This window comes from Oncorhynchus tshawytscha, linkage group LG20 (assembly GCF_018296145.1).
Source record: "Oncorhynchus tshawytscha isolate Ot180627B linkage group LG20, Otsh_v2.0, whole genome shotgun sequence".
NCBI lineage: Eukaryota > Metazoa > Chordata > Actinopteri > Salmoniformes > Salmonidae > Oncorhynchus > Oncorhynchus tshawytscha.
Window position 1 is genome coordinate 23,322,099 of NC_056448.1, and position 27,358 is coordinate 23,349,456.

A 27,358-nucleotide genomic window follows, 5' to 3' on the forward strand; every position below is an offset into this window, starting at 1 on the left:
CTATTCATTACTACAGAAATGCTTTGGTTTGAAATGGCTCAAAATAAAAGGGCAAGTTTGTCCATAACATATTGTGATTTGCATTATGAAGGTGATATATACTATTGAATGGGGTAAATTACTTGCATATAAGCACAGGCTGATCATAACTGTAATCTATACCAATAGCTGTCAATAACTACAACTATGATTCATGCTTCAACACTTCCTGAAAGTAGCAAGTGGTCACATAAATGCATCATATGGATTGAACCAGCCCCCTCATGGTAGTCTCACTTTATACGTCATCAGTAGGTCACTGATGGAAATCCCTTTGATTTTGGGAGGTTTCCTGTCAAGAAGTAATCAATCACCTATTATTGAAGACTTAGCACAAGCAAAACATCAATGTAGGAAATTGGTTCGCTTTGCACATGTTCATAGGCAAATATACATTATTAATTCAATTCATTTAATGATCAATCATTCTGTTCAATTTGAGAGAAACATTTTCAACACTTTTCAAACACTTGAAAAGGACGGTAATGGTGTTTTGCTGCATTAAGTCGCTGTCCATGGCGCTGATATTGGAGTCTGGCGGACTGGTGCTGTCCATGGTGACGATATTGCTATCGCTCTAAATTACATCGGTAAATTGATCATTTCTGGTATAACCGTTTTTGCTAACTAATAATAGGGGAAATAATAATTAACATGGGTCATTGAACTGCTCCATATTGGCTGGTTGAATTAGCAAATGCAGAGATGCAAGTATAATTTTCTCTCTTATTCGAATGTTCAAAATTTGGAGGAAACTGTATGACAAGAGACAAATGATAAACACATCAACGTCAAGGACACATAGGCTATCCCAAACATCCTAATGATAATCACCCCATTTCCTTTTTTCTCCCTATGTGTGATCATTTCTCTGCTTTGAAACGGCCACCCACGAACCCTCACACACTCAAGTAGTGTTTCATTTATATAGAGTATGAAGGGTTGAGACATGGCCCTCCCCCTCCGTTCGATCAATGGGCCAGTAAAAACAGTCTCTGCCTTGTTAGCGATAAGCTTCTCCTGTATAAAGGACAGCCGGTGAGACTAAGAATGCTGTGAGCGCCATCCACCCCGCACCTGCAAACACATACTCACCCCACTCCTCCACCTCGGACACCTTCCATTCCATCTGCACACGCAACCCCTGGTCTGGCCGGATGAGTTACCACCCGGTGGACACGATAGGGAGTCCATTCAGGAGAAGTATGGATAGTAGGACCACCTACGGCCGCTCCACTGGCACCCCCTCAAGCGGGTTCCGTTCTCAGTCCTGGTCCAGGGCAAGCCCAGGCTCCACGATGACCTCCTCCTACAAGAGGAGCGTCAATATGCCGGTAGCCAGAGCGTACAGCTCCACACTCCTCAGCTCCGCCGACAGCGTTGATTTCAATCAAACGAACGGAGACTACAGGCGCTCCAACGAGAAAGAGCAGCTCCAGGGGCTCAACGACCGCTTCTCCGGTTACATCGACAAGGTGCACTACCTGGAGCAGCAGAACAGCCAGATTGAAGAGGAGATCCAGACGCTGCGGCAGAAGCAGGTGTCGCAATCCCAGCTAGGCGATTTATACGACCAGGAACTCCAGGAGCTGCGCTCCATGCTGGAGCAGATTCACCACGATAAAGCGCAGATCCAGCTCGACACGGACCACGTCGAGGATGACATCCAGAGAATTAGGGACCGCTTCGATGAGGAAGCCCGCATCAGGGATGAGACGGAAGGCATCATCCGGGCGTTGAAAAAAGATATGACCGACTCTGATTTGGTGAAGTCAGAGTTTGAGAAGAAAGTTCAGTCACTGCATGACGAGATTGCCTTTATCCGCAACAACCACGAAGAAGAGGTGAGCGACCTGTTCGCCCAGGTGCAGGCGTCGCAGGTGACCATGGAGAGGAAAGACATCCAGAAGACGGACATCACCGAGGCGCTCCGGGAGATCCGCACCCAGCTCGAGGGCCACTCCAACCAGAACCTGCAGCAGGTGGAGGATTGGTTCACGTGCCGCTACTCCAAGCTCACTGATGCTGCGGCACAAAACAAAGATGCAATCAAGTCCGCCCGTGATGAGATAGCAGCCTACCGTCGCCAGCTTCAGTCCAAGACCGTGGAGTTAGAATCCGTCCGTGGAACCAGGGAGTCACTGGAGAGGCAGTTGAATGACATCGAGGACCGACACAACAACGACCTGTCCAGCCTGCAGGTATGATGAGACCCGCTGTAGGCATTATTTTCATACAGAAACCCCCAGCCACAGGCTTAATGGTGAAGTATTCTATAAAGTTGTATTCTTTGTGTAAAGAGAAGCAATGTAGTGGAGAGAATAAATTATATAATAAGATGTGTTTTTCGTTGATATCAAATTGAGATTATTATCACGACACCTTTGAGGTTTTTATTCTTATTTTAAATGTAGGTCTACTTATAAGGAGAGTCTCCTACTTTGATAGAGAGAAAGACACACACTTGCATTGTGTCCCCACATATTGTATTAGTTTGATTTTGAACGAACTAAATTGTTTTATTATGTGGGCCCTAAATGCATGTATTTTAACTAGGCTATAAACTCTGCCCAATAGTGTCTGCGCTTTTGCTTTAGATAGCCTAAATGGCACAATGCTGACATCTTATGGACACAGATTTAACATCTCCAAATGTTGGAGCATTAGGCAACGCATAAGCAGCGACACTTGGTGCACGTTATAGGGTTGGGAAGACATAATGCAGCAGACTGTTTTTTTGTTATTTTTTCGTTGCTGAGCCAGAGACTCGGGGCCCTTGAAACACAGTGCTGTTCACTGCGTCAGAATACATTATTTAACACAACAACAGTCCAATCTATCCAATTATTTGCACTTTCACCTTTCATAAATGAGAAAGGAGGACTTCACAGTTTCAATTGATATTGCAATGATATTTTATTGGAATCTCAAAGTGCTGTTTCAAATGTAGTCCTATACAAGTTTAAATGTGCTTGTGAAGTAATTACCAGGATCACCAAATAGGACATTGTATTTTTGATCGTTTTCTTATGATGTTTAGAAAGCAGTGTCCTTATGGAGAAGTGTGTCTTCCCTACACCAGAAATAAATAACCAAGTATCATTTCAGGGTTCCATATGGGCATAAGAAATAATAGCTCTTAACCAGCTTGTGTCTCTCGGTCTTGTTCTCTGCAGGAGACCATCCACCAGCTGGATAATGAGCTCAAGGGCACGAAGTGGGAGATGGCACGTCATCTGCGTGAGTACCAGGACCTGCTCAATGTGAAGATGGCCCTCGACATTGAGATTGCTGCCTACAGGTACAGTGCGACAACAGAGCGCTAATTAGGACTAACATTGCATTTTTTTTTATATATCATGTGTAATAAAAACAGAAAGATCGAATTTATATATATAAACTACATTTTTATATTAGGCCTACACTAAACTATATCTCATGTTCTACTGTTCTTGCAGGAAACTCCTAGAAGGTGAAGAGACCCACTTTAGCACTTTCCCCTACCACCACACCATCACCTCCTCTAAGAAGTCCAAGTATGAGCCTCCCAAACTGAAAGTCCAGCATAAGTTTGTAGAGGAGATCATCGAGGAGACCAGGGTAGAGGATGAGAAGGATGAGATGGACCAGGCCCTGGCTGACATGGCCCAGGAGTTTTCTGCCACTCTGGAGGCAGAGGCAACAGATGAAGGAGAGGATGAGGGAGAAGAGGGAGGAGAAGAAGCAGAGGGAGAAGGGGGAGAGGGTGAATCAGAAGAGGTTGTAGCCACCACTGAAGCCCAAGTTAGCTCCACCACACCTGCTGAGGAGGAAGAGGAGGACAAAGAAGGTGATGATGAAGAAGAAGAGGGAGAAAAAGAAGAAGAGGGTGAGAAGGGAGAAGAGGGTGAGGGTGAGAAGGGAGATGATACAGAAGGTGGTGATGAGGGAGAAGGAGAGGGGGAATTAGAGGAGACAGTCCTGTGCTCTAAAGTCCCAGAATCAAAGGCCTCTCCTGACAAAGAGATGGTTGGAGAGAAGGAGGGAAGCAGAGGAGAAGAGGAGACAGGAGAGGGAGAGGGAGAAGAGGAGGGTGATGATCAAGATGAAGATGCAGGTAGTGACAAAGGATCCAAAGATGGAGATGATAAGGATGAGGAAGATGAGAAGAAAGGAAAGGATGAGAAAGAAGACAAAACAGATGAGAAGGCAGCTGTAGCCAAGACAGAGGCTCCCAAAACAGAAGCCCCCAAGAGTGAGGCCCCAAAAGTTGAGGACCAGAAATCTGAGTCCCCAAAGCCCTCCAAGCCAGACTCCCTAAAAGCTGAATCCCCAAAGGCTGGGTCCCCGAAGTCTGAGTCCCCAAAAGCTGGATCCCCCAAAAATGAATCTCCCAAAGCTGTAACCCCCAAATCTGAATCTCCAAAACCTGGCTCCCCCAAATCTGAATCCCCAAAACCTGCTGGATCCCCCAAATCTGAATCCCCAAAACCTTCTGGATCCCCTAAATCTGAATCCCCAAAACCTGCTGGATCCCCCAAATCTGAATCCCCAAAACCTTCTGGATCCCCTAAATCTGAATCCCCAAAACCTGCTGGATCCCCTAAATCTGAATCCCCAAAACCTGCTGGATCCCCCAAATCTGATTCCCCAAAACCTTCTGGATCCCCCAAATCTGAATCCCCAAAACCTTCTGGATCCCCTAAATCTGAATCCCCAAAACCTGCTGGATCCCCTAAATCTGAATCCCCAAAACTTGCTGGATCCCCAAAATCTGAATCCCCAAAACCTTCTGGATCCCCTAAATCTGAATCCCCAAAACCTGCTGGATCCCCTAAATCTGAATCCCCAAAACTTGCTGGATCCCCTAAATCTGAATCCCCAAAACCTGCTGGATCCCCTACTTCTGAATCCCACAAATCTGCTGGATCCCCTAAATCTGAATCCCCAAAACCTGAATCCCCAAAACTTGCTGGATCCCCTAAATCTGAATCCCCAAAACCTGCTGGATCCCCTACTTCTGAATCCCCCAAACCTGCTGGATCCCCTAAATCTGAATCCCCAAAACCTGCTGGCTCCCCAAAATCGGAATCCCCAAAACTTACAGGATCCCCTAAATCTGAATCCCCAAAACCTGCTGGATCCCCTACTTCTGAATCCCCCAAACCTGCTGGATCCCCTAAATCTGAATCCCCAAAACCTGGCTCCCCCAAATCTGAATCCCCAAAACCTGCTGGATCCCCCAAATCTGAATCCCCAAAACCTGCTGGATCCCCCAAATCTGAATCCCCAAAACCTGCTGGATCCCCCAAATCTGAATCCCCAAAACCTTCTGGATCCCCTAAATCTGAATCCCCAAAACTTGCTGGATCCCCTAAATCTGAATCCCCAAAGCCTGCTGGATCCCCCACTTCTGAATCCCCAAAACCTGCTGGATCCCCTAAACCTGCTGGATCCCCCAAATCCGAATCCCCAAAACTTGCTGGATCCCCCAAATCTGAATCCCCAAAACCTGCTGGATCCCCAAATCTGAATCCCCAAAACCTCCTGGATCCCCCAAATCTGAATCCCCAAAACCTCTGGATCCCCTAAATCTGAATCCCCAAAACCTGCTGGATCCCCAAAAATCCCCTAAATCCCCAAAACCTGCTGGATCCCCTAAATCTGAATCCCCAAAACCTGCTGGATCCCCTGAATCCCCAAAACTAAATCTGGATCCCCTAAACCTGCTGGATCCTCTAAATCTGAATCCCCAAAACCTGCTGGCTCCCCCAAATCGGAATCCCCAAAATTTACAGGATCCCCCAAATCTGAATCCCCAAAAACTACAGGATCCCCCAAATCTGAATCCCCCAAATTAGGATCCCCGAGGCAGAGTCCCCTAAGGGTGAATTCCCCAAACCAGAAGCTCCAATGTCAGAGGCCCCCAAGGCTGCAGAAGAGAAAATAGACAAAAAGAGTGATTCAGAGGAAGAGAGGAAGGTAGAAAAGAAAGATGCAGCCATGAACGGAGATGTGGAGAAGATTACCCCAGAGGACAAGAACAAGAAGGATGAGGGTGGGAAAGAGGCAGAGGAGAAGGATGTTATCTCAAATGGAGTGGACGAGAGCCCCACTAAAGATGACACGGACCAGAAAGATGATCCAAAGGACCAGAAGGTGGTCATCACCAAAACGGTGGAGACCATCACCACTGGAGAGGACGGGGCCAAGCATGTCACCAAATCGGTCACTGTCACCGAGACTGTGAAGGAGTCTGAGGATGTGATGCAGGAGAAGACAGTCTCCAGCAAGAAGATGGAGAAACACTCTTCCCAGTCCGTCAAGGTGGTGACTGAAACTGAGTAACTGCCCTCCATCCAACCCACTCAGGAGGAACAAAGATGACACGACAACAAGCAATCAACCCAGAACTAACCTAAAGAAATCATAGAGCTAGAGCGATGTACTAAACAGAACCACTCTCAAACATACAGAAAAGCAACGAGAGAAGCCATATGATGTGACAAAGCTAACGTTTAAAAAATGCATGTTGAGAGAAAGCTTTAAATGGGTTTTGCTGCAGATTATATCAGGAAAATGTGTTAGTGGGACAGATTATTAATTGTCTTTATGTTTCCCTGCAGTTCATGGGAGGGCTCACAGGTGGGGGCTTCTGCATGCTAGCTCAGGGAGGGAGACCCCTCCGCTCTAACCTGTATGGATGGATGGAAGGTTTACAGTTTAGATGCATACTGTATGTGGGTGGGAGAGTGATAGAAATGTATGTTCATTCAAATGTTAATTCAAAAAGGGGTGCCTGGGTTGGAGGGTCTACTTTAGAGACACATGTTCAAAAGGACTAGCCTTTTTATGTGAAGATACCAACTGAGCCAAAAATACAATCGTTTACAACACAATATAGTGAAGAATGAGAAAGACGATGGTGCATTGTACTGATGATCATAAACATACAGTACCCGAAGCAACTAAAGCATTAAGAACCTTGAAGAAACTCTGAGCCTTAAACATGCTTTTTATCAGTATCTATTGTGTTTACCTAATGAGTGCCATTGAAAATAAATATGTAAATGCGCACACATACATTCTTGTATGCATAGGATGGACTTGAATTTAAATAGTGAACTTAAATGAGGTGCTACAGTTTGCAATCCCATGTCTTTACTCATCATTAACTATTTCCCAGCAGCATTTGCTCAATAAATGTCATACTGAAATACAAATATGGTCTCTTGTTCCTTTATGCAATTGTCCTGTCATGTCCTTTCACTTGTTCATTTACAGTAGCTGTCTCACCTCAACATGCACACTATTCTATTTCTTCATCTGCTTTCATAGGGGTGGGATTGCATGCTTCATGATCTTTTATAGCCTAGAAATTATACAAAACCATATCACCATCCAGAGGCTGTCCTCTACAGATTTTTAAAGCTACACTGTAATATGTGCATACCATCAAAGAATGATCCACAAACCATAATATAAACGATGCACCCCATGGCATGTTCATGCAAATAGCATTTTATTATAGCACTTGATTTATCAAATCAAACTTTATTTACATAGCACATTTCTTACCATAAACAATGCAATTCAATGTACTTCACTTACATAAATAAAATAATAAAACAGTGAGAAAGATAAAAACAAAACATTTCTGGACAAATATAAAATGAAGATAAACAAATATAAAATGAAGATAAACAAATATAAAATGAAGATAAACAAATATAAAATTAAGATATATAAATATCAAATTAAGATAGATAAATATGAAATTAAGATAGATAAATTAGGATAGTTAAACTATATTAAATAAATTAGGATAGTAAAACAATATGAAAAAAATGTGGATAGTAATTCAATATTAAATAAATTAGCATAGTAAAACAATATTAAATAAATTAGGATAGTAAAACAATTTTAAAACAACAGTGAACATGAGAGAGTAATATGAGATACTGTATTAATATTGAGAGATGTTTATGCAGTTTCAGCAAATAGCTACATTATTTGAGAACAACATTACCTACATTGTTAAACATGATTTTAAACTATACATATTTAATTCTAAGTATTTTACATGACAAGTTAAACAATTGAGTGATAGGTTCTTCGGAGATTTAGCAACATTAAAGCAGACAGCAACCCGATTGTAATTTGAAATTCAGCACCACCGGAAAATGGACAGGGACTATCTCAGGCAGAATCCATGAAGAGGTTTCTTTGAAATGTAGCCTATCACTCACTCACATTGAATGAATCCTTATTATAATGCTAGAAGGATAGTTGGTCTGATTCTATGCCACAAAGCACGATAACACCTGGGGTGTTACATATAATTTTTTGTTCCTAAAACTTTCAGAACAAAATATTCTATCTAACATTTAAAAAAATATATTATGACATACAGTGCCTTCGGAAAAGATTCAGACCCCATTACGTTTTTCACATTTTATTACATTACACACTCATTCAAAAATGTATTAAATAATAAAATCCTTAGCAATCTACACAAAATACCCCATAATGACAAAGCGAAAACATGTTTTTAGAAATGTTTGCAAATTTATTACAAATAAAAAACAGAAAACATTATTTACTTAGGTATTCAGACCCTTTGATATGAGACTCAAAATTGAGCTCAGGTGCATCCTGTTTCCATTGATCATCATTGAGATGTTCCTACAACTTGGAGTCCCACTGTTGTAAATTCAATTGATTGGACATGATGTGGAAAGGCACACAACTGTCTATATAAGGTCCGTAGAGCTCCAAGCCAGGATTGTGTCGAGGCACAGATCTGGGGAAGGGTACAAAAACGTTTTTGCAGCATTGAAGGTCCCCAAGAACACAGCGGCCTCCATCATTCTTAAATGGAAGAAGTTTGGAACCAACAAGAGCTGGCCGCCCGGCCAAACTGAGCAATCGGTGGAGAATGGTCTTGGTCAGAGGGGGGTGGTCAGACGTCTTTGTCCTTCATCTTGTCCGTGTCCCATGTATATATCCTTTATATTTTTTTCTTCAAATATCTTTTTTATATTTCTCTAAACCTCAACTTCATAATAGTCTCCTGCAACCGACCTCACCCAACATGGTGTGGATCTGTTTTTTCTAAAGTATATTTATTTACCTCCGGAACCTGAATCCCCCAACAGAAGCTAGCCAGCTCACTAGCTACTAGCTAGTAGTCAGCTAACCACTGCTAGTGGTCATCAGCTAACCTTTAGCTCGGAAAGCTCTCACCACTTTGTACAACGCGACTCAAACCGTACCTATTTTCTCTCCATATCTCCGGATTCCTACCGCAAGCTCTGAACCTTTCACATGGATCATCGCAGCTAGCTAGCTGCAATCCGAGTGACTACTCCTGGCTAACGTCTGTCCCAAAGCAAGCACCAATTAGCCTGGAGCTAGCCCATGCTAGGCCTATTCTCCTGGCTAGCTGAAGAGGCCCATCAGCCACTCCTGGGCTACAATACCCGGACCCCTTCTACTGCCGGTACGGGGCACTGAACCTCGCCGATCCTTGACGACTGGACTACCGATGTAATCTGCTTGAGGGGGTACTCAACTTGGCCCCTAGGTGCCCCGTCCCCTGAATGCCCATCTGCTAGCCTGCTAGCCACGGCCTGCTAGCTGTCTAGAGCCTTTTGGACTGTTAGCTGAATAGATCCATCGGCCAATTTCTTCGGTCACTATACCTATTTTGCCTATTGGACTTGGACCCCTCTGCTACTCAGAACCCTACTAATCCATCACGAATGGTCTATCAACGTCACCGCACGCGGAGGCTAAATCAGTCTTTCCTCCATCCCGGCCTGCTAGCAGTCTGAATCACCGTGTGTCCAGCCAGTCCAACCACTCACTGGACCCCTATGATCACTGGGCTCCGCATGCCTCTCCCTAATATCAATATGCCTTGTCCATTACTGTCCTGGATAGTGATTATTGTCTTATTCCACTGTGGAGCCTATAGCCCTGCTCAATATGCCTTAACCAACCATTTAGTTCCACCCTCATAGATATCATCCTAACCAACTTGCCCTCCAAATACACCTTGCTGTTTTCAACCAAGATCTCAGCGATCACTGCCTCATTGCCTGCATCCATAATGGGTCTGCGGTCAAACAACCACCCCTCATCACTGTCAAACGCTCCCTAAAACACTTCAGCGAGCAGGCCTTTCTAATCCACCTGGCCCGGGTATCCTGGAAGGATATTGACCTCATCCCGTAAGTAAAAGATGCCTGGTTATTCTTTAAAAGTGCCTTCCTCACCATCTTAAATAAGCATGCCCCATTCAAAAAATGTAACCAGGAACAGATTTAGCCCTTGGTTCTCTCCAGACCTGACTGTCCTTGACCAGCACAAAAACATCCTGTGGCATTCTGCATTAGCATCGAATAGCCCCCGTGATATGCAACTTTTCAGGGAAGTCAGGAACTAATATACACAGGCAGTTAGGAAAGCTAAGGCTAGCTTTTTCAAGCAGAAATTTGCATCCTGTAGCACAAACTCAAAAAAGTTCTGGGACGCTGTAAAGTCCATGGAGAATACGAGCACCTCCCAGCTTCCCACTGCACTGAGGCTAGGTAACATTGTCACCACCGATAAATCCACTATAATTGAGAATTTCAACAAGCATTTTTCTACGGCCGGCCATGCTTACCGCCTGGCTACCCCTACCCCGATCAACAGCCCTGTACCCCCCACAGAATCTCGCCCAAGCCTCCCCCATTTCTCCTTCACCCAAATCCAGATAGCTGATGTTCTGAAAGAGCTGCAAAATCTGGACCCCTACAAATCAGCCGGACTAGACAATCTGGACCCTCTCTGCCGAATTTGTTGCAACCTCTATTACTAGCCTGTTCAACCTCTCTTTTGTATCGTCTGAGAAACCCAAAGATTGGAAAGCTGCAGCGGTCATCCTCCTCTTCAAAAGGGGAGACACTCTAGACCCAAACTGCAGCAGAACTATATCTATCCTACCCTGCCTTTCTAAGATCTTCGAATGCCAAGTTAACAAACGGATTTCCGACCATTTCGAATCCCACCGTACCTTCTCCGCTATGCAATCTGGTTTCAGAGCTAGTCATGGGTGCACCTCAGCCACACTCAAGGTCCTAAATGATATCATAACCGCCATCGATAAGAGACATTACAGTGCAGCCGTATTCATCAACCTGGCCAAGGCTTTCGACTCTGTCAATCACCACATTCTTATTGGCAGACTCAACAGCCTTGGTTTCTCAAGTGATTGCCTCACCTGGTTCACCAACTACTTCTCTGGTAGAGCTCAGTGTGTCATATCGGAGGGCCTGTTGTCCGGACCTCTGGCAGTCTCTATGGGGGTGCCACACGGTTCAATTCTCGGGCCGACTCTCTTCTCTGTATACAGCAATGATGTCGCTCTTGCTGTTCGTCCACCTCTACGCAGACGACACCATTCTGTATACCTCTGGCCCTTCTTTGGACACTGTGTTAACTAACCTCCAGACGAGCTACAATGATGGACTCTGTGGGAATCTTGCGTGGGTTGGGGGCTATTGGACAGTGGTGGACGAGAGAAGGGCGTGGAAGACTTGCAGGCCATGGGCGACTCTATAGGTCTGCGGTCCACCAGTAGGTTGCCAATGGATATGAACATCCGGATGTATTGGTTTACGTCCGTTAAATCTCCTCTGCAGGCCAGTTTGGTCTGTAACTCCCGATTAAGACCCCTCCTGTAGACTGTAAGGAGCGCTGGTTCACTCCATCCACTGCTGGCAGCCATGGTGCTGAACTCAAGGGCATACTCTGTGGTGGAGCGATGGCCCTGTCGCAGCTCACATAACAGGTCCCCGGTGTGACGACCTGAAACTGAATGGTCGAACACCTCCTTGAAAACGGCATGGAAACGTGATTCAGAGGACAGATCAGATCTTTGAGCGGCCCACAGGGCTGTGACCCAATCCAGAGCTTTGCCTGTGAGTAGGGAGATGATGAAGTCCACCCTGTCTTTGTCAGAGGTGAAGTCAGTGAGGTGATGGTCTATGTACAGGTTACAATGCACGAGAAATCCTTGACATTTCCCTGGGGAGCCGTCATATTTATTAGGCATAGATATAGGGGAGGATGAACGAGAGGAGGCTGTGGCACCTGATATGGATGAAGCAGGAATGGACTGGTGAAGGAGGTTGCAGAGTTCGTCGAGCCATTCCTCCTGTCGGGCTAGACGTAGCTGCAGCTCTGCTGAATCATTCTGTCGTGTTTGGTGGGGTATTTTGTAATGAACACGATATGAGACAGAGAGCTGGTTTCAAGTGCAGAGCGCAGCAGGTGTTTATTGGAAGGGACCATAGGAGGAGGCAGGTAGCAGGGTCCAGGGGCAGGCAGAAGGTCATACACGGTAGGTCCAAAATGGCAACAGTACAGGCAGGGAATAGGCAAAAGGTGTCGTGAGTGAGGCAGGCAAAAACTACAATACACGGGAGGCATGAAGGACAATAATAATACTAAGTGTAATACTAAGTGTATGTTGTGTAGTAAGCTGTTAGTAGCCAACGTGCCTCACCCTAATAATTTGGTCTATTTTCCCCTCTTAATTTCGCCTACTGATCTGACTTGGTGGTGCACATGTAGCCTATAACCTGTTTTAGAGAAATGTAATCATTGAATATTGTAAGAGCTTTCATTGTCTGCTTATATGGCCCCTTTATTTAGCCTATTATTCTGACTTGGTGTACAGGGAGAACACTGTAAGCTGTACATTTCAAAGTGCGAAACAAATAGTTATATCGACAACGTCCGTCCTTGCTCTCTCATGTCTTAATCGAAATTACGGATCTGCTTGTCGTCCCCTTATGCCATAGTTCATACATCTAAATTGTCATTTGAAACCATATTTGTTTAAGCAAGTCAGCCATATCAACTATGTTTTTTAAGCAGTAAATGAGGCTGAATGAACTGTTTCACTGCCAGACAAGGCTCCGTTGATAACCAGGTCTAGTAGTGGTAAGATGTTGGGACTGCTGTTGGGACTCTGCTGTTGGGACAGCTTTATATAGGCCCTAACAGTTTGTGGGCACCGTTTGTCACCATTAGTGTTGTGTTTTACCCCACCAAGATTTACATGCTAAAATCGCCACTGGTGGTGATGTACATGTTTAAAAGGCTGAGGCCAGCAGGAGAGCAGAGAGAGAAAGAGGCAACAAAGGCCAGGTGTCTAGCTCTAGGTCACAAGGATCAGCCAGGAGAAAGTGAGTATAGGGTCGAAAACATCGCTCAAGTTAACTCAGCCACAACAACACACATTCACACACATTCAGTTAGGATGAGAGAATCATATGTAGTGGGGCATGGTAACTATCTCTCCCTCACTTTCTCTCTCCCTCTCGCTCTCTCTCTCTCTGGGACAAACACAATCTAAAATTGTCTGAGCTCTCAAACACGTTAGGGCTCACTCCACAGAGCTAACTGTTGCGAGGGAAAAACAATGAGTGAGATAACAGAATACAGATGGGTGATAAGTGACAAATGCCAAATAAATCTCAGAGATGGGAATCATTTATTCTTCCCTCTTAACTGTGGTATAAACAAGGGTTTTTAAAGGCGACTGGAGAATCTGAATCAATCCTGACAAACAATTTAAATCTTATTGTGGGTAATAATGTTCTGGGAGGCAAAAATAGCCTTGCCGTTTGTCAAAAATAGTTTTGCTGGTTTTCATAGGATGAGAAAAAAGAATAAACCCGCACACTGCTCTTTATTAAGTGATACTAGCAAGAGCAGTGTGCAGGTTTCTTCTTTTTCTCATGTTATTCAATTCTTACCATATGCCTGCAACAAAGATAGCTCAGATGTGCAAGTGCCTTTTGAATTTTTAATCTCTGGTTTTCATAGCATGAAATATTGTCATTAAAGGCAGTCAATTGGCCAAAACCAGAGGCAGCCATTTTGTTGCATTATCTGCATCAGTTGCAGGGTTTGCAATGACCTTAGTTACCTCTGAAATGGGTAGAGCAGGACTGAATGGGAATCAATAAGACTGACAACAGACTGCAGCCAATCAGATCTGTCAACCAACACTGCAGCTTCACTCCTTAGAGAAAACATCTCAATGCAGGGAGGAGATAGCAGCCTCTCTATCCCATGTGCTCTCCTCTGCAACCCAAAGACTGTAACTTATGCATTGTATTCTGTATCTGTTTGTGAAACCTTATTAATCAACGTGTTTCCCATCATTGTTAGAGTTGGACGATAGAGTTACAAAGTCATTCTGAGGAATGTAATTACAGAAAAAAACTATGTTGCAGTTTGGATGCCTATTCATTACTACAGAAATGCTTTGGTTTGAAATGGCTCAAAATAAAAGGGCAAGTTTGTCCATAACATATTGTGATTTGCATTATGAAGGTGATATATACTATTGAATGGGGTAAATTACTTGCATATAAGCACAGGCTGATCATAACTGTAATCTATACCAATAGCTGTCAATAACTACAACTATGATTCATGCTTCAACACTTCCTGAAAGTAGCAAGTGGTCACATAAATGCATCATATGGATTGAACCAGCCCCCTCATGGTAGTCTCACTTTATACGTCATCAGTAGGTCACTGATGGAAATCCCTTTGATTTTGGGAGGTTTCCTGTCAAGAAGTAATCAATCACCTATTATTGAAGACTTAGCACAAGCAAAACATCAATGTAGGAAATTGGTTCGCTTTGCACATGTTCATAGGCAAATATACATTATTAATTCAATTCATTTAATGATCAATCATTCTGTTCAATTTGAGAGAAACATTTTCAACACTTTTCAAACACTTGAAAAGGACGGTAATGGTGTTTTGCTGCATTAAGTCGCTGTCCATGGCGCTGATATTGGAGTCTGGCGGACTGGTGCTGTCCATGGTGACGATATTGCTATCGCTCTAAATTACATCGGTAAATTGATCATTTCTGGTATAACCGTTTTTGCTAACTAATAATAGGGAAATAATAATTAACATGGGTCATTGAACTGCTCCATATTGGCTGGTTGAATTAGCAAATGCAGAGATGCAAGTATAATTTTCTCTCTTATTCGAATGTTCAAAATTTGGAGGAAACTGTATGACAAGAGACAAATGATAAACACATCAACGTCAAGGACACATAGGCTATCCCAAACATCCTAATGATAATCACCCCATTTCCTTTTTTCTCCCTATGTGTGATCATTTCTCTGCTTTGAAACGGCCACCCACGAACCCTCACACACTCAAGTAGTGTTTCATTTATATAGAGTATGAAGGGTTGAGACATGGCCCTCCCCCTCCGTTCGATCAATGGGCCAGTAAAAACAGTCTCTGCCTTGTTAGCGATAAGCTTCTCCTGTATAAAGGACAGCCGGTGAGACTAAGAATGCTGTGAGCGCCATCCACCCCGCACCTGCAAACACATACTCACCCCACTCCTCCACCTCGGACACCTTCCATTCCATCTGCACACGCAACCCCTGGTCTGGCCGGATGAGTTACCACCCGGTGGACACGATAGGGAGTCCATTCAGGAGAAGTATGGATAGTAGGACCACCTACGGCCGCTCCACTGGCACCCCCTCAAGCGGGTTCCGTTCTCAGTCCTGGTCCAGGGCAAGCCCAGGCTCCACGATGACCTCCTCCTACAAGAGGAGCGTCAATATGCCGGTAGCCAGAGCGTACAGCTCCACACTCCTCAGCTCCGCCGACAGCGTTGATTTCAATCAAACGAACGGAGACTACAGGCGCTCCAACGAGAAAGAGCAGCTCCAGGGGCTCAACGACCGCTTCTCCGGTTACATCGACAAGGTGCACTACCTGGAGCAGCAGAACAGCCAGATTGAAGAGGAGATCCAGACGCTGCGGCAGAAGCAGGTGTCGCAATCCCAGCTAGGCGATTTATACGACCAGGAACTCCAGGAGCTGCGCTCCATGCTGGAGCAGATTCACCACGATAAAGCGCAGATCCAGCTCGACACGGACCACGTCGAGGATGACATCCAGAGAATTAGGGACCGCTTCGATGAGGAAGCCCGCATCAGGGATGAGACGGAAGGCATCATCCGGGCGTTGAAAAAAGATATGACCGACTCTGATTTGGTGAAGTCAGAGTTTGAGAAGAAAGTTCAGTCACTGCATGACGAGATTGCCTTTATCCGCAACAACCACGAAGAAGAGGTGAGCGACCTGTTCGCCCAGGTGCAGGCGTCGCAGGTGACCATGGAGAGGAAAGACATCCAGAAGACGGACATCACCGAGGCGCTCCGGGAGATCCGCACCCAGCTCGAGGGCCACTCCAACCAGAACCTGCAGCAGGTGGAGGATTGGTTCACGTGCCGCTACTCCAAGCTCACTGATGCTGCGGCACAAAACAAAGATGCAATCAAGTCCGCCCGTGATGAGATAGCAGCCTACCGTCGCCAGCTTCAGTCCAAGACCGTGGAGTTAGAATCCGTCCGTGGAACCAGGGAGTCACTGGAGAGGCAGTTGAATGACATCGAGGACCGACACAACAACGACCTGTCCAGCCTGCAGGTATGATGAGACCCGCTGTAGGCATTATTTTCATACAGAAACCCCCAGCCACAGGCTTAATGGTGAAGTATTCTATAAAGTTGTATTCTTTGTGTAAAGAGAAGCAATGTAGTGGAGAGAATAAATTATATAACAAGATGTGTTTTTCGTTGATATCAAATTGAGATTATTATCACGACACCTTTGAGGTTTTTATTCTTATTTTAAATGTAGGTCTACTTATAAGGAGAGTCTCCTACTTTGAAAGAGAGAAAGACACACACTTGCATTGTGTCCCCACATATTGTATTAGTTTGATTTTGAACGAACTAAATAGTTTTATGATGTGGGCCCTAAATGCATGTATTTTAACTAGGCTATAAACTCTGCCCAATAGTGTCTGCGCTTTTGCTTTAGATAGCCTAAATGGCACAATGCTGACATCTTATGGACACAGATTTAACATCTCCAAATGTTGGAGCATTAGGCTACGCATAAGCAGCGACACTTGGTGCACGTTATAGGGTTGGGAAGACATAATGCAGCAGACTGTTTTTTTGTTATTTTTTCGTTGCTGAGCCAGAGACTCGGGGCCCTTGAAACACAGTGCTGTTCACTGCGTCAGAATACATTATTTAACACAACAACAGTCCAATCTATCCAATTATTTGCACTTTCACCTTTCATAAATGAGAAAGGAGGACTTCACAGTTTCAATTGATATTGCAATGATATTTTATTGGAATCTCAAAGTGCTGTTTCAAATGTAGTCCTATACAAGTTTAAATGTGCTTGTGAAGTAATTACCAGGATCACCAAATAGGACATTGTATTTTTGATCGTTTTCTTATGATGTTTAGAAAGCAGTGTCCTTATGGAGAAGTGTGTCTTCCCTACACCAGAAATAAATAACCAAGTATCATTTCAGGGTTCCATATGGGCATAAGAAATAATAGCTCTTAACCAGCTTGTGTCTCTCGGTCTTGTTCTCTGCAGGAGACCATCCACCAGCTGGATAATGAGCTCAAGGGCACGAAGTGGGAGATGGCGCGTCATCTGCGTGAGTACCAGGACCTGCTCAATGTGAAGATGGCCCTCGACATTGAGATTGCTGCATACAGGTACAGTGCGACAACAGAGCGCTAATTAGGACTAACATTGAAAAAACTTTTTTTTAAATATATCATGTGTAATAAAAACATAAAGATCGAATTTATATATATAAACTACATTTTTATATTAGGCCTACACTAAACTATATCTCATGTTCTACTGTTCTTGCAGGAAACTCCTAGAAGGTGAAGAGACCCACTTTAGCACTTTCCCCTACCACCACACCATCACCTCCTCTAAGAAGTCCAAGTATGAGCCTCCCAAACTGAAAGTCCAGCATAAGTTTGTAGAGGAGATCATCGAGGAGACCAGGGTAGAGGATGAGAAGGATGAGATGGACCAGGCCCTGGCTGAGGTGGCCCAGGAGTTTTCTGCCACTCTGGAGGCAGAGGCAACAGATGAAGGAGAGGATGAGGGAGAAGAGGGAGGAGAAGAAGCAGAGGGAGAAGGGGGAGAGGGTGAATCAGAAGAGGTTGTAGCCTCCACTGAAGCCGAAGTTAGCTCGAGCACACCTGCTGAGGAGGAAGAGGAGGACAAAGAAGGTGATGATGAAGAGGAAGAGGGAGAAAAAGAAGAAGAGGGTGAGAAAGGAGAAGAGGGTGAGGGTGAGAAGGGAGATGATACAGAAGGTGGTGATGAAGGAGAAGGAGAGGGGGAATTAGAGGAGACAGTTCTGTGCTCTAAAGCCCCAGAATCAAAGGCCTCTCCTGACAAAGAGAAGGCTGGAGAGAAGGAGGGAAGCGGAGGAGAAGAGGAGACAGGAGAGGGAGAGGGAGAAGAGGAGGGTGATGATCAAGATGAAGATGCAGGTAGTGACAAAGGATGCAAAGATGGAGATGATAAGGATGAGGAAGATGAGAAGAAAGGAAAGGATGAGAAAGAAGACAAAATAGATGAGAAGGCAGCTGTAGCCAAGACAGAGGCTCCCAAAACAGAAGCCCCCAAGAGTGAGGCCCCAAAAGTTGAGGTCCAGAAATCTGAGGCCCCAAAGCCCTCCAAGCCAGACTCCCTAAAAGCTGAATCCCCAAAGGCTGGGTCCCCCAAGTCTGAGTCACCAAAAGCTGGATCCCCCAAACATGAATCTCCTAAAGCTGTAACCCCCAAATCTGAATCCCCAAAACCTTCTGGATCCCCCAAATCGGAATCCCCAAAACCTGCTGGTTCCCTCAAATCTGAATCCCCAAAACCTTCTGGATCCCCCAAATCTGAATCCCCGAAACCTGCTGGATCCCCTAAATCTGAATCCCCAAAACTTGCTGGATCCCCTAAATCTGAATCCCCAAAGCCTGCTGGATCCCCCGCTTCTGAATGCCCAAAACCTGCTGGATCCCCTAAATCTGCTGGATCCCCCAAATCTGAATCCCCAAAACCTGCTGGCTCCCCCAAATCGGAATCCCCAAAACTTACAGGATCCCCCAAATCGGAATCCCCAAAAACTACAGGATCCCCCAAATCTGAATCCCCCAAATTAGGATCCCCCGAGGCAGAGTCCCCTAAGGGTGAGTTCCCCAAACCAGAAGCTCCAACATCCGAGGCCCCCAAGGCTGCAGAAGAGAAAGTAGACAAAAATAGTGATTCAGAGGAAGAGATGAAGGTAGAAAAGAAAGACGCAGCCATGAACGGAAATGTGGACAAGATTACCCCAGAGGACAAGGACAAGAAGGATGAGGGTGGGAAAGAGGCAGAGGAGAAGGATGTTATCTCAAATGGAGTGGACGTGAGCCCCACTAAAGATGACCCGGACCAGAAAGATGATCCAAAGGACCAGAAGGTGGTTATCACCAAAACGGTGGAGACCATCACCACTGGAGAGGACGGGGCCAAGCATGTCACCAAATCGGTCACTGTCACCGAGACTGTGAAGGAGTCTGAGGATGTGATGCAGGAGAAGACAGTCTCCAGCAAGAAGATGGAGAAACACTCTTCCCAGTCCGTCAAGGTGGTGACTGAAACTGAGTAACTGCGCTCCATCCAACCCACTCAGGAGGAACAAAGATGACACGACAACAAGCAATCTACCCAGAACTAACCTAAAGAAATCATAGAGCTAGAGCGATGTACTAAAGAGAACCACTCTCAAACATACAGAAAAGCAACGAGAGAAGCCATATGATGTGACAAAGCTAACGTTTAAAAAATGCATGTTGAGAGAAAGCTTTAAATGGGTTTTGCTGCAGATTATATCAGGAAAATGTGTAAGTGGGACAGATTATTAATTGTCTTTATGTTTCCCTGCAGTTCACGGGAGGGCTCACGGGTGGGGGCTTCTGCATGCTAGCTCAGGGAGGGAGACCCCTCCGCTCTAACCTGTATGGATGGATGGAAGGTTTACAGTTTAGATGCATACTGTATGTGGGTGGGAGAGTGATAGAAATGTATGTTCATTCAAATGTTAATTCAAAAAGGGGTGCCTGGGTTGGAGGGTCCACTTTAGAGACACATGTTCAAAAGGAATAGCCTTTTTATGTGAAGATACCAACTGAGCCAAAAATACAATCGTCTACAACACAATATAGTGAAGAATGAGAAAGACGATGGTGCATTGTACTGATGATCATAAACATACAGTACCCGAAGCAACTAAAGCATTAATAACCTTGAAGAAACTCTGAGCCTTAAACATGCTTTTTATCAGTATCTATTGTGTTTACCTAATGAGTGCCATTGAAAATAAATATGTAAATGCGCACACATACATTCTTGTATGCATAGGATGGACTTGAATTTAAATAGCGAACTTAAATGAGGTGCTACAGTTTGCAATCCCATGTCTTTACTCATCATTAACTATTTCCCAGCAGCATTTGCTCAATAAATGTCATACTGAAATACAAATATGGTCTCTTGTTCCTTTATGCAATTGTCCTGTCATGTCCTTTAAATGTTCATTTACAGTAGCTGTCTCACCAACATGCACACTATTCTATTTCTTCATCTGCTTTCATAGGGGTGGGATTGCATGCTTCATGATCTTTTGTAGCCTAGAAATTATACAAAACCATATCACCATCCAGAGGCTGTCCTCTACAGATTTTTAAAGCTAAACTGTAATATGTGCATACCATCAAAGAATGATCCACAAACCATAATATAAATGATGCACCCCATGGCATGTTCATGCAAATAGCATTTTATTATAGCACTTGATTTATCAAATCAAACTTTATTTACATAGCACATTTCTTACCATAAACAATGCAATTCAATGTACTTCACTTACATAAATAAAATAATAAAACAGTGAGAAAGATAAAAACAAAACATTTCTGGACAAATATAAAATGAAGATAAACAAATATAAAATGAAGATATATAAATATCAAATTAAGATAGATAAATATGAAATTAAGATAGATAAATTAGGATAGTTAATCAATATTAAATAAATTAGGATAGTAAAACAATATGAAAAAAATGTGGATAGTAATTCAATATTAAATAAATTAGCATAGTAAAACAATATTAAATAAATTAGGATAGTAAAACCATTTTAAAACAACAGTGAATATGAGACAGTAATATGAGATTCTGTATTAATATTGAGAGATGTTTCTGCAGTTTCAGCAAATAGCTACATTATTTGAGAACAACATTACCTACATTGTTAAACATGATTTTAAACTATACATATTTAATTCAAAGTATTTTACATGACAAGTTAAACAATTGAGTGATAGGTTCTTCGGAGATTTAGCAACATTAAAGCAGACAGCAACCCGATCATAATTTGAAATTCAGCACCACCGGAAAATGGACAGCGACTATCTCAGGCAGAATCCATGAAGAGGTTTCTTTGAAATGTAGCCTATCACTCACTCACATTGAATGAATCCTTATTATAATATAAAACTTTCAGAACAAAATATTCTATCTAACATTGAAAAAAAACAGGATGACATACAGTGCCTTCGGAAAAGATTCAGACCCCATTACGTTTTTCACATTTTATTACATTACACACTCATTCAAAAATGTATTAAATAATAAAATCCTTAGCAATCTACACAAAATACCCCATAATGACAAAGCGAAAACATGTTTTTAGAAATGTTTGCAAATTTATTACAAATAAAAAACAGAAAACATTATTTACTTAGGTATTCAGACCCTTTGATATGAGACTCAAAATTGAGCTCAGGTGCATCCTGTTTCCATTGATCATCATTGAGATGTTCCTACAACTTGGAGTCCCACTGTTGTAAATTCAATTGATTGGACATGATGTGGAAAGGCACACAACTGTCTATATAAGGTCCGTAGAGCTCCAAGCCAGGATTGTGTCGAGGCACAGATCTGGGGAAGGGTACCAAAACGTTTTTGCAGCATTGAAGGTCCCCAAGAACACAGCGGCCACCATCATTCTTAAATGGAAGAAGTTTGGAACCAACAAGAGCTGGCCGCCCGGCCAAACTGAGCAATCGGTGGAGAATGGTCTTGGTCAGAGGGGGGTGGTCAGACGTCTTTGTCCTTCATCTTGTCCGTGTCCCATGTATATATCCTTTATATTTTTTTCTTCAAATATCTTTTTTATATTTCTCTAAACCTCAACTTCATAATAGTCTCCTGCAACCGACCTCACCCAACATGGTGTGGATCTGTTTTTTCTAAAGTATATTTATTTACCTCCGGAACCTGAATCCCCCAACAGAAGCTAGCCAGCTCACTAGCTACTAGCTAGTAGTCAGCTAACCACTGCTAGTGGTCATCAGCTAACCTTTAGCTCGGAAAGCTCTCACCACTTTGTACAACGCGACTCAAACCGTACCTATTTTCTCTCCATATCTCCGGATTCCTACCGCAAGCTCTGATCCTTTCACATGGATCATCGCAGCTAGCTAGCTGCAATCCGAGTGACTACTCCTGGCTAACGTCTGTCCCAAAGCAAGCACCAATTAGCCTGGAGCTAGCCCATGCTAGGCCTATTCTCCTGGCTAGCTGAAGAGGCCCATCAGCCACTCCTGGGCTACAATACCCGGACCCCTTCTACTGCCGGTACGGGGCACTGAACCTCGCCGATCCTTGACGACTGGACTACCGATGTAATCTGCTTGAGGGGGTACTCAACTTGGCCCCTAGGTGCCCCGTCAACTGAATGCCCATCTGCTAGCCTGCTAGCCACGGCCTGCTAGCTGTCTAGAGCCTTTTGGACTGTTAGCTGAATAGATCCATCGGCCAATTTCTTCGGTCACTATACCTATTTTGCCTATTGGACTTGGACCCCTCTGCTACTCAGAACCCTACTAATCCATCACGAATGGTCTATCAACGTCACCGCACGCGGAGGCTAAATCAGTCTTTCCTCCATCCCGGCCTGCTAGCAGTCTGAATCACCGTGAATCAATCTCTGCCGAATTTGTTGCAACCTCTATTACTAGCCTGTTCAACCTCTCTTTTGTATCGTCTGAGAAACCCAAAGATTGGAAAGCTGCAGCGGTCATCCTCCTCTTCAAAAGGGGAGACACTCTAGACCCAAACTGCCGCAGAACTATATCTATCCTACCCTGCCTTTCTAAGATCTTCGAATGCCAAGTTAACAAACGGATTTCCGACCATTTCGAATCCCACCGTACCTTCTCCGCTATGCAATCTGGTTTCAGAGCTAGTCATGGGTGCACCTCAGCCACACTCAAGGTCCTAAATGATATCATAACCGCCATCGATAAGAGACATTACAGTGCAGCCGTATTCATCAACCTGGCCAAGGCTTTCGACTCTGTCAATCACCACATTCTTATTGGCAGACTCAACAGCCTTGGTTTCTCAAGTGATTGCCTCACCTGGTTCACCAACTACTTCTCTGGTAGAGCTCAGTGTGTCATATCGGAGGGCCTGTTGTCCGGACCTCTGGCAGTCTCTATGGGGGTGCCACACGGTTCAATTCTCGGGCCGACTCTCTTCTCTGTATACAGCAATGATGTCGCTCTTGCTGTTCGTCCACCTCTACGCAGACGACACTATTCTGTATACCTCTGGCCCTTCTTTGGACACCGTGTTAACTAACCTCCAGACGAGCTACAATGATGGACTCTGTGGGAATCTTGCGTGGGTTGGGGGCTATTGGACAGTGGTGGACGAGAGAAGGGCGTGGAAGACTTGCAGGCCATGGGCGACTCTATAGGTCTGCGGTCCACCAGTAGGTTGCCAATGGATATGAACATCTGGATGTATTGGTTTACGTCTGTTAAATCTCCTCTGCAGGCCAGTTTGGTCTGTAACTCTCGATTAAGACCCCTCCTGTAGACTGTAAGGAGCGCTGGTTCACTCCATCCACTGCTGGCAGCCATGGTGCTGAACTCAAGAGCATACTCTGTGGTGGAGCGATGGCCCTGTCGCAGCTGACATAACAGGTCCCCGGTGTGACGACCTGAAACTGAATGGTCGAACACCTCCTTGAAGACGGCATGGAAACGTGACTCAGAGGACAGATCAGATCTTTGAGAGGCCCACAGGGCTGTGACCCAATCCAGAGCTTTGCCTGTGAGTAGGGAGATGACGAAGTCCACCCTGTCTTTGTCAGAGGTGAAGTCAGTGAGGTGATGGTCTATGTACAGGTTACAATGCACGAGAAATCCTTGACATTTCCCTGGGGAGCCGTCATATTTATTAGGCATAGATATAGGGGAGGATGAACGAGAGGAGGCTGTGGCACCTGATATGGATGAAGCAGGAATGGACTGGTGAAGGAGGTTGCAGAGTTCGTCGAGCCATTCCTCCTGTCAGGCTAGACGTAGCTGCAGCTCTGCTGAATCATTCTGTCGTGTTTGGTGAGGTATTTTGTAATGAACACGATATGAGACAGAGAGCTGGTTTCAAGTGCAGAGCGCAGCAGGTGTTTATTGGAAGGGACCATAGGAGGAGGCAGGTAGCAGGGTCCAGGGGCAGGCAGAAGGTCATACACGGTAGGTCCAAAATGGCAACAGTATAGGCAGGGAATAGGGAAAAGGTGTCGTGAGTGAGGCAGGCAAAAACTATAATACACGGGAGGCATGAAGGACAAGAAAAAACAGAGCTCCAAAAGAAGTGTGTCTCAAAACAAACAATACATCACAGTGATGGGGTGCAAGGAACTGAACTAAATAGTGTGGGATGATGACATGCAGGTGTGTGAACAGGTGATTAGAATTCCGGTGATTGGGATCTGGAGAGTGAGCAGGAAAGTGGGCTGCGTTCCGGGATCTAAGTGTTTAGAAGTATGAGTTGGATGCAGACGTTACAGTTTGGAAGGAATCAGTGGCTAACTGCTATTCAGTGGAGTGGCTGTGTGGTCCCAAATCTGGGATTAAGGGTCTCTTTTCCAAGTTTAAAATGATAAACATTCGGCATTGTCATGCTGTCAATGAGACATGAGCTCTGACTGTGAAAATATGTTTTGAACGGTCATCCAGCTCGGAATTGTAAATCCGGAACTCGGGCGTCTTTCTAGAGCTAAGACCTGAAGATCATGATTCAACCTTGTTTTTCTGAGTTCCCAGTTGTCTTGAAAGCACCATAAATCCAGAGAATGCCAGACTTTGATAACAAAATTTGCCCACGAAGGACCGTAGTGCCACCTTCCTGTTCAAGTGATCACAGCACAACAAGGCGAGTCCAAAAATGTCTTGTATGTTGCTGCATAAATGATGTGTCCTCAGATGGGGCCACAGTGTCTCCTGACCCCTCCTGTGTCAGCCTCCAGTTTTTATGCTGCAGTAGTTTATGTGTCGGGGGGCTAGGGTCAGTTTGTTATATCTGGAGTACTTCTCCTGTCCTCTTCGGTGTCCTGTGTGAATTTAAGTGTGCTCTCTCTAATTCTCTTTCTTTCTCTCTCTCGGAGGACCTGAGCCCTAGGACCATGCCTCAGGACTACCTGACATGATGACTCCTTGCTGTCCCCAGTCCACCTGGCCGTGCTGCTGCTCCAGTTTCAACTGTTCTGCCTTATTATTGGACCATGCTGGTCATTTATGAACATTTGAACATCTTGGCCATGTTCTGTTATAATCTCCACCCGCCACAACCAGAAGAGGACAGGCCACCCCACATAACCTAGGAAGAAACCTAGAGAGGAACCAGGCTTTGGCCTTTCTAGGGAGTTTTTCCTAGCCACCGTGCTTCTACACCTGCATTGCTTGCTGTTTGGGGTTTTAGGCTGGGTTTCTGTACAGCACTTTGAGATATCAGCTGATGTACGAAGGCCTATATAAATACATTTGATTTGATTTGATTTGGATTAATATGCCAGGAAGATATGTATACTATAGCGAAGAAAGTAATACTAAGTGTATGTTGTGTAGTAAGCTGTTAGTAGCCAACGTGCCTCACCCTAATAATTTGGTCTATTTCCCCCTCTTAATTTCGCCTACTGATCTGACTTGGTGGTGCACATGTAGCCTATAACCTGTTTTAGAGAAATGTAATCATTGAATATTGTAAGAGCTTTCATTGTCTGCTTATATGGCCCCTTTATTTAGCCTATTGTTCTGACTTGGTGTACAGGGAGAACACTGTAAGCTGTACATTTCAAAGTGCGAAACAAATAGTTATATCGACAACGTCCGTCCTTGCTCTCTCATGTCTTAATCGAAATTACGGATCTGCTTGTCGTCCCCTTATGCCATAGTTCATACATCTAAATTGTCATTAGAAACCATATTTGTTTAAGCAAGTCAGCCATATCAACTATGTTTTTTTAAGCAGTAAATGAGGCTGAATGAACTGTTTCACTGCCAGACAAGGCTCCGTTGATAACCAGGTCTAGTAGTGTTAAGATGTTGGGACTGCTGTTGGGACTCTGCTGTTGGGACAGCTTTATATAGGTGTTACGCACGCCTCTATGAAGAGGGAACGCAACACCCTGCTACAACTAAACTCTCCGTGAAGCGAAAAAGGTATGGACTGTAGGTGCAAGTAAGAATGACAACAGGCAGAATGTGGTACCGTTTACAAGGACTTTATTCCTTTACACGGTAATATGGGGAAAAGGGGCTGGACGGAACCAAAGCAAAGAAAGTAAATCTCAAAGCCCCCCCCCTCTCCTATCTTACCTGCCTACCCACTACTTACCTAATTTAGCACCACCTGGTGCCCTAACCAAAATACAAGTGGTGGTCCGCCCAGGTCTTACCTAGTGTGCCTAGACAGCGATTATGCTACGGGTATATGTATGCCCGCGGGCCTCTTGCCTAAACACTCCCTAGGTGCCTTCCCCTTTCCCCCTGGGAACAAATGAAACAGAATATTAAACAATTTCAAACAAACTAAGAAACAAAAGGATGTCAAATAAGCTCTATCTGAGCAACAAACTCACAGAACATACCACTTTCCAGCAAAATCAACCTCTATCACAATCAATCTCAGCAATCCCTACCTCCAGCAAAATCTCTACCTCCAAAAAGATCTCTAACAAGTCTCTAACAAGTCTCTAACAAGTCTCTAACAAGTCTCTAACAAGTCTCTAACAAGTCTCTAACAAGTCTCTAACAAGTCTCTAACAAGTCTCTAACAAGTCTCTAACAAATCTCTAACAAATCTACCTCCAGCAAAATCCTCTACAAAAAGAAAAAGATCTCCTGAACAGAACACTGGCTTTTATATAGCTTCTGAAGGAATGGGGAATTGGAGACAGCTGTGTCTTGACGAGGGGGCGGGGTCAGCTCTCCAATTAGCCCTGGAGTCGACCAATCAGCTGCTTGAGGGATTTCAGGAAGCCATTTCCTGAAATAAA

General features: G+C 44.4%; 2 protein-coding genes across 2 annotated transcripts; both read left to right on the forward strand.

Moving 5' to 3' along the window:
- The first annotated feature begins 1,079 nt into the window (after positions 1-1,079).
- LOC112220388 (neurofilament medium polypeptide-like) lies at positions 1,080-7,241 on the forward strand. The gene is made up of 4 exons (XM_042302381.1): positions 1,080-2,240; positions 3,216-3,340; positions 3,498-4,611; positions 5,905-7,241. Exons 1-4 carry the CDS (start codon positions 1,197-1,199, stop codon positions 6,364-6,366), a joined length of 2,745 nt encoding a protein of 914 aa, XP_042158315.1. The 5' UTR covers positions 1,080-1,196; the 3' UTR covers positions 6,367-7,241.
- Positions 7,242-15,402: 8,161 nt separating this feature from the next.
- Positions 15,403-20,490, forward strand: LOC121838748 (neurofilament medium polypeptide-like). Its single transcript, XM_042302382.1, has 3 exons — positions 15,403-16,563; positions 17,539-17,663; positions 17,827-20,490. Exons 1-3 carry the CDS (start codon positions 15,520-15,522, stop codon positions 19,613-19,615), a joined length of 2,958 nt encoding a protein of 985 aa, XP_042158316.1. The 5' UTR covers positions 15,403-15,519; the 3' UTR covers positions 19,616-20,490.
- Positions 20,491-27,358: the final 6,868 nt, after the last annotated feature.

Bases quoted from the DNA above. Each gene is read 5' to 3' on its own strand.
- LOC121838748 (XM_042302382.1), top strand. From the start codon at position 15,520: ATGAGTTACCACCCGGTGGACACGATAGGGAGTCCATTCAGGAGAAGT. The intron at 16,564-17,538 runs GTATGATGAGAC...TGTTCTCTGCAG, and splicing joins ACGACCTGTCCAGCCTGCAG to GAGACCATCCACCAGCTGGA. The intron at 17,664-17,826 runs GTACAGTGCGAC...CTGTTCTTGCAG, and splicing joins ATTGAGATTGCTGCATACAG to GAAACTCCTAGAAGGTGAAG.
- LOC112220388 (XM_042302381.1), top strand. From the start codon at position 1,197: ATGAGTTACCACCCGGTGGACACGATAGGGAGTCCATTCAGGAGAAGT. The intron at 2,241-3,215 runs GTATGATGAGAC...TGTTCTCTGCAG, and splicing joins ACGACCTGTCCAGCCTGCAG to GAGACCATCCACCAGCTGGA. The intron at 3,341-3,497 runs GTACAGTGCGAC...CTGTTCTTGCAG, and splicing joins ATTGAGATTGCTGCCTACAG to GAAACTCCTAGAAGGTGAAG.